Source organism: Fulmarus glacialis, unplaced genomic scaffold (genome assembly GCF_000690835.1).
Source record: "Fulmarus glacialis isolate BGI_N327 unplaced genomic scaffold, ASM69083v1 scaffold3222, whole genome shotgun sequence".
Classification (NCBI taxonomy): Eukaryota; Metazoa; Chordata; class Aves; order Procellariiformes; family Procellariidae; genus Fulmarus; species Fulmarus glacialis.
The window spans coordinates 17,015-23,615 of NW_009195758.1; the positions used below are offsets into that span (position 1 = coordinate 17,015).

Sequence of the window (6,601 nt, forward strand, 5' to 3'; positions counted from 1 at the left end):
GATTCCTTTAAAAAGCCACAGGCTCTTCACCATCTTGAGAGGAGAAAACCAACACAGAGCTTCAACCACTGCCAGTTCTGGCCCATCAGAGCATGTCTGAGACCAGCATTCGCAAGAAGCTCCCAAACCTGCACGTGGCTCCTGCAGCGCTACTTGTTTCCCCAACATGCAAGGGGAAGGAACATTTTGAACCCTGCAGTAGCCATTCTCACTCCTGGATCTACAACCAGCTTTCTAACTTACTTTTTCTTTACTCAAAGATATGGTCATAAGGCTTACCCAGAGAGAAATTTTTTTTTTTTCATTGCCATTGTTAATATATAACTCTGTCATGGTAGTTAAAAAGGCATACGTGGTATGAGTCAGCAAGAGAAGGTAACACACATGGAGGACCTGGAAATTCTTCCTTGTTCCTTTCTGCCCATCTTCTGAAGAGTCTGGTTTGGTTAGCCAAATATCAGGTGGTGCTTCAGAGAAACAACCAGGTGGGCTGAGGCGTAACTTGTCCCAGAAGATAGGAGTTCATTGCTCCGCTTGCTGCTGGTGAGGAAGGCTCAGAGCTGGCAGCCAGTTAAGACAGCAAGACAAACTCCAGGAAGGTGAAAGGAGCTGAGGGGAGAAATTGAGCGCCATTGAGCCCACCGTGTCTCACTATCCATTTTGATTATAAATTCTGCTTTAAAATGTAACTTCCTGTTACACCTCTGAAATAGAATGAATTTTATAAGTCAGACCCACTCCTAGAGCCAGCGTTTTCAAAGTGTCCAAATGATGATTTTTAATCAAGTAGAGGCTGAGCATGCATGCAGGGAGCACATGTAACAGAGATGCTGTAATGATCTCAGAAAATTATGAACTTAAATGCAGTTTAGATCTGCATACTAATGAAGAGATGCCTATATAGGCTTCTAGACAATTCAGTTTAAAAATCAAAAAATGTCACTTTATTGCAGTGCGGAGTTTCGTTATCCAATTACACAAAGTATTAAGCATCTCATCATAATTAAAGCATTTTTGTCATTTATCTCATATAGGTTTTTTTCTAAGTTTAACCCTAACTTTTTTTGCTTTATGGTAATTCTCCTGGGAGTAATTACTAAATTTCCATAGCAGTAATTTGGGTAGCATAAGAGCATGTAACTTCAGCCTTGCTCCCTCCATCATAATGAAGATTTTGCCTAGAAACATACTTTTTCCCCTTCACATTATTTAAAATATGACACATGATCAATAACATGAAACTGCAGAAAACTTTCTCATATGATAATTCTATTGATTTTTAAAAGAAATAATTAAACTAACTGTTAAGACCAAGTTCATCAATACAATCTGACTCCTTTGTTCCCCCCTCCTGAGTAGGACAAATCAATCAGGGTCTCCTGGTTAGCATAACCAGTTTCCTGGAGCTATTGCACCATGCTGACAACATGCTGAATAGCCATTTTATACCCTGTTGTTCTCTCCTTGCTCTCACATCCACCCGCACACATCCCCACAGCTCCAAATCACACCATTCTCCTGAATCCTTTCTATTGCATTGTACATTCCCAAAAACCTCCCTCTCCATTCTCTTTTATGTGCTCCCTCAGTTTGCTTCTTCCTGCACCATCAGGTTCCTTTGCAAAATAATGAATGCAATTTTAGGAAAGACATATTGTATTTTTCACAGATAACAGAGATAGAATGCCAAATTGTGTTAAATGCCAAATTTCTTTCCACTTTGATGACAGAAGCATATCTGCAAATTAGCACCTCTGCTCAGACTGTACTTTAACAACAGGACTTTACTACTAACTAGTTCTCTGCAAGGCAAAGCAGGCCCCTGGTAGAAGGCGAAATGGGAAAGCCAAGAAAAGCCTCCCAGGCTTCCTCTGAAAGCAAAGCAGCTTCTCCATAGGGATGGCTGGCTCTCATTTTCTCTCATACTCTGATGCCCTTAAGACCTGTGCCATAGTCACAATAAAATCTCTCCCGGAGTGAACTTGCGTATACCTCAATTTCTCTTTCGCTTCCAGTGATCCCACCAACGCCCTCATCAAGCAGCTGGCAACTTGTGCTGCCACTGAGAGCTGCCTCTGCACCCAAGTGGTTGGAGCAAGGAATCTCTTCTGGGGCAAAGACGGACCGTAAATCTGGCAGTATGGGATTGGTGACTGGGGAGGTAACGCCATGGGTATATGCAGCCAGAAAAGGGATTCTTTAGTTTCTCGATGAAGGCCATGTAAAATGTTCATGGAGTTGGTTGTATTCAAGGGACACTGCAGCATGCGTGTAGGTCCCAGATGATGCTCTGATTATCCACCTCTGCAACAAGTGAGAAAAAGCCTTCCAAAATTTAGGTTGATAAGACTCAAATTTAATACATTCTGCAAAATGCACTCTCCTTTATATGGGACAACAGATTCAAAACATTAGCAGCAGTTTATGCTGAAGAAATGGCTGAACACTGTAGAAGAATTACAGAATATGGAGCAATGCACAGCTAAATCAGACACGCTTAGCATGGTGGAGCACAGCAGCCCCAGCAGATCCATTACTCTCCACTCAGCAGAGTCACAAACACTTCTTTACTGACAGAAACATTCATCCGCAACATTCCTAAGATCTATTGGTGTTTGCAAGTTCCAGGATTTTCCTGAGAGGAGTAGGAATTTGTGTGTGCCTGCATTTGACAATGTTATTTTAAGTATAGGTTACAGATAATTTATAAATCTCCCCAAAAAATAATGCTCTTTCTGGAGGTGCTTATATCCATTCAACAGCCATGCAACTTGATGGCCCGAGAAATGACTTTCTACAAATTGTTTTATTTTAAAAATAACTTTTTAATATGTATTTCAAAGGCTTATTTACAGTAAGTACAATTATTAACTCTGTTAGGTACCCGGGCAGATGTGCAGATCAGCACACATATGTAGCTCTCAGGTTAATGTTATTTTAAGCTGCTTACATAGTTCCAAAATCCAGGATTTGTCCCAGTTAACATGGCTCTAACAGGTGTAATTGGAAGAACAAATGTGTTACAGATCAGAACAACATCAAAAGCATTCATCAGTTCTGTGTCCACACTTAACAAGCCTTCCTTCTAACAATTTACACTGTACGTATCACTGTAACGCATGAGCATCTAACAAAGGCTTCCATCAAAGATTAGCAGATTCTCTTAACTAGGTGAAACTTGATACGCTAAACCCTGTAAAAGCATTTGCTTTTTGTCATGTTTAAAAAATAAAATTACAGCATGTCTCGGCTGCCTTTCAAGTGCCAAATTCAAACCCCAGTGCACGCACCCAGCTGCCATTAAAAGCAGTGAGAGATGCAAGACACTGTCCATTTGGCCTTCACTAAGTGAAATGAAACACAGGAAAGGAAAAAGAGAGAAAAAAAGAGCAGATTTCACTAGAGGTTACTCAGCAACAGAACCAGAGGTCAAACTCAGGAATCCTAACTACCACATGCTTCTAGCTACCTTCACTGTGGGGAATTAGGGCAAACTGGGGAAGAGGCAGTGACATTGATTAGAAAGCAAAATGGATTAGGAAGCAGTGACATTATAGTGAGTCAAAAATAGACAATATAGGAAGAGAAGAGAAAAAGAAAGAAAATTGAGAATAACAGACAAAAAATACTGAAAGCTACCGTCAGAAAGGAAGTAAGATGATGTGTGCTACAGCAAGCATAAATAAAAGGAGATGCACTGATGAGAGGCATTTTTCAGACATGTTAAATAGCTGATTGTCAAAATATTTTCAGTAAATACACAGACACCATGTTTGCCTCTAGTAGGTGTATTTACTACTGCATACAATGGCCTGGGTGGTAGGCTGATGCTGAGGGAAGACAACTCTTCTCTTTACTCCTCATCCATTCTAGCCCCTAATCACATTTGCAGCTGCCTCAAAAATACTGTCACAGAGCATTAGTTACTGACTGCACTTGGCAACACCCAAAAGGCAGCTGTGATCTTGCCCTCAGAATTTTTAAAAATAATTACTTTAAATTCCGTATAAAAGCTGTAGAAAGACTTGAGACTCATGATAGGGAAGACTCTTCAAAAATACACTGCTGAAGTTGCTGGCACTTACAGCATAAACCAGTAAGGTGCTGTGACTGTTCTAGAATCGGACACCTCACATCTAGGTGACAACCAGCAGCTCACCAGTGGAGTCCAGCACAGCCAACATGGCCCTGCTTCCCAGGATAGAGGTGGGCTCACAACAGGAGACTGGAATGGACATTTGGGACAAAAAGAAGGGAATGCGGAAGACAGCAAGAACGGGTATGTCCAACCTCCTGAGCCCTATCTGTCCTTTCTGAAATTACCAAACACTCCAATAACCTGAAAGACCAGATGAGATGTTTTTTCCTGCCGTTGGCCTATTTTGCATATGCCTGAACAAGGCCCAAACACATCCTTACCCTTAAAACACTAAAACATTCTCCACAGGCTTCAGATAAACCAAAACCCATCTTCCTGACTACCAAAGCCCCTCCTTCCAGGGCTCTATAAAAATCAAAGCTGTCTGACACACTTTATTCCCCCAAAACAGCATTTATCAAAGCTTCATTTTTAAAATCTGACTGTTGTAAAACTACTGCTAAAGGGCAAAAAACAGGGCCCTGGCCTCAGCAGTTGCACCTATGCATCTGGAGAGGGACCAGGCACAAGCCCTGCTGGTGGCACGGACAAAATTCATCCCTCCAAGGGCACAAGAACAGATGGATCCACAAAGCAGAGATATGAAACCACCCCCACGTCCTACAACAGCTCAACATCAGCACTAAGCAAATCAGAAGGAAAATGCACACAGAAAAGGTTGCTTTGCTTTTTCATCCCTAAGTACCCAAGCCTTTTGCACTCTACTTCCCAGCCCCAGTTTTGGAAACACCCATCAACTGTCCACACCCTCCATCACTTGACAACTACAGCCACCTACAGGGATCTGCATCCCTGGTGGGCTGCGCCTCCTGAGGAGGATGAAAGAGGCAGAGAAGGGGCATCAGGAGCCACAGATCTGCTCGATGTGGTAGATCTCCTTGGGACAGTCAGCAGACAAGATGAGAGGTGCATCCTCTGTTATCACAACGTCATCCTCAATGCGCACACCAATGCCACGAAACCTCTCTGGGGCACTCACGTCATCCTCAGGGATATAAATGCCTGAAAGAAAGAAGGGAATTAAAACACACAACACTCTCCATAACAACACCTTTCCCTTACTGCCCCACCATGAGAGCAGAGTTGGATTTTCGGCAACAAAACATGAGTTCGATCCTGAAAATTTTTAATAAGGAAAGCTACTCTCTTTCCCCTCACTCATGGCAGTTGCTGGGCAAAGAAAGGGAAGTGTCCCTCAGACACTAGCATGTTAATAAAAACTTCCACAATTACAGCTGGCCTATCCACACTTCTTGCTCTCAATGCTATGTTCACAATGATGATTTTAACAATGTTCTGAATAGAGAGAGAGAAGAGCCAAGCATTAAATATCAGTTTCCAGCTGACAGCTCCAAATCCAGTGACAAGCAGAAAGAAAGATTCATCGTGAAATGCCTAATTTGCAAAGCTAAGTTGTGAATGCCTGTAACTGCAGACTGCAATGCTTGAGACTTACACTACCAGTGACTGGTAGTAGTTTAGTCACAGTAACACAGAACACAGCACAAGTGAATTGACCCTGCTTCTCTGCACTGCACTCGATCACTGTCTGAGAGTTAACCCCCACAATTTGGCTGTGTTTGGGAGGGAAATGGGGTTTTCTAATACTGTAATGACTTTGGGAGGGGAATAACTTAAGGTTTTCCAATACTGTAATCATTTTCAATTTCACCAGAAAGGACCTGAATGCTTTGGTCTGAGGGACCAACTAACTACTGAAAGCAATACTGTTATACTCAGCGTTGCATGTTTTTGTCCACCACTGACTGCGGATCTTTTTACCTGGTTCAATGGTTATCACCATGCCTGGCTGGAGCGGGAGCGATCGGGATATATCTGGGGTATCATGAACATCCATGCCCAAGTAATGGCCCACATGATGTGGGCAGTACTTTCGAACAGCCTAGCAGAAGACGAAACAAATGTCATGGAGGCAGTTAATCACAGCCCAACCTCTTGTTCTAATACAAAAGATGGGGAGAAGAGACAGAATAGTTCTGTGCTTAACTAGCAATCTTACTGCCATGACTAAGTCACCAGGGGCTGTCTTGCATTTACCAGAACTGGATGGCCCTCAAAACCCACAGTACCAGGTGCCTATTATAAGCATATTGCAGACTGCCTTTCCCCCTCACTGAAAAGAACAGCCCAAGCCCATCACCACCTCAGCATGCGAGGCAAGTCTTCAGTTTTTGGCTCACTGAGCTTTGCTGCCCCAACCCTTTCCATCCCTTAAACATCCAAGCCCTGCGTTGCTCCCATCAGCAGACCCTGACAACCGGCAGCAGCTGATATAGCTGCTACGTGATGTGGCAAAGAGGTCTCCTATGCACGACAGAGTGGATGCTGTGCCAATCTCACTCAGGAGCTACGGCAGGATTTTAATCCACCTCTAAAGGGCACTGACACCGCCTCCCCCCGCACCATCCTAATCCCCCTCCC

At 43.1% G+C, this 6,601-nt stretch overlaps 1 protein-coding gene across 1 annotated transcript in view; it reads right to left on the reverse strand.

Moving 5' to 3' along the window:
• Positions 1-4,727: 4,727 nt before the first annotated feature.
• The window catches only part of XPNPEP3 (X-prolyl aminopeptidase (aminopeptidase P) 3, putative), a 10,155-nt gene continuing 8,281 nt past the window's right edge, over positions 4,728-6,601 (reverse strand). The window contains exons 7-8 of the mRNA XM_009588177.1: positions 5,942-6,062; positions 4,728-5,161 (exon numbers count right to left, since the gene is read on the reverse strand). Coding sequence (XP_009586472.1) covers positions 5,001-5,161; positions 5,942-6,062 — 282 coding nt within the window. The 3' untranslated portion in view covers positions 4,728-5,000. The remainder of the gene's footprint in view (positions 5,162-5,941; positions 6,063-6,601) is intronic.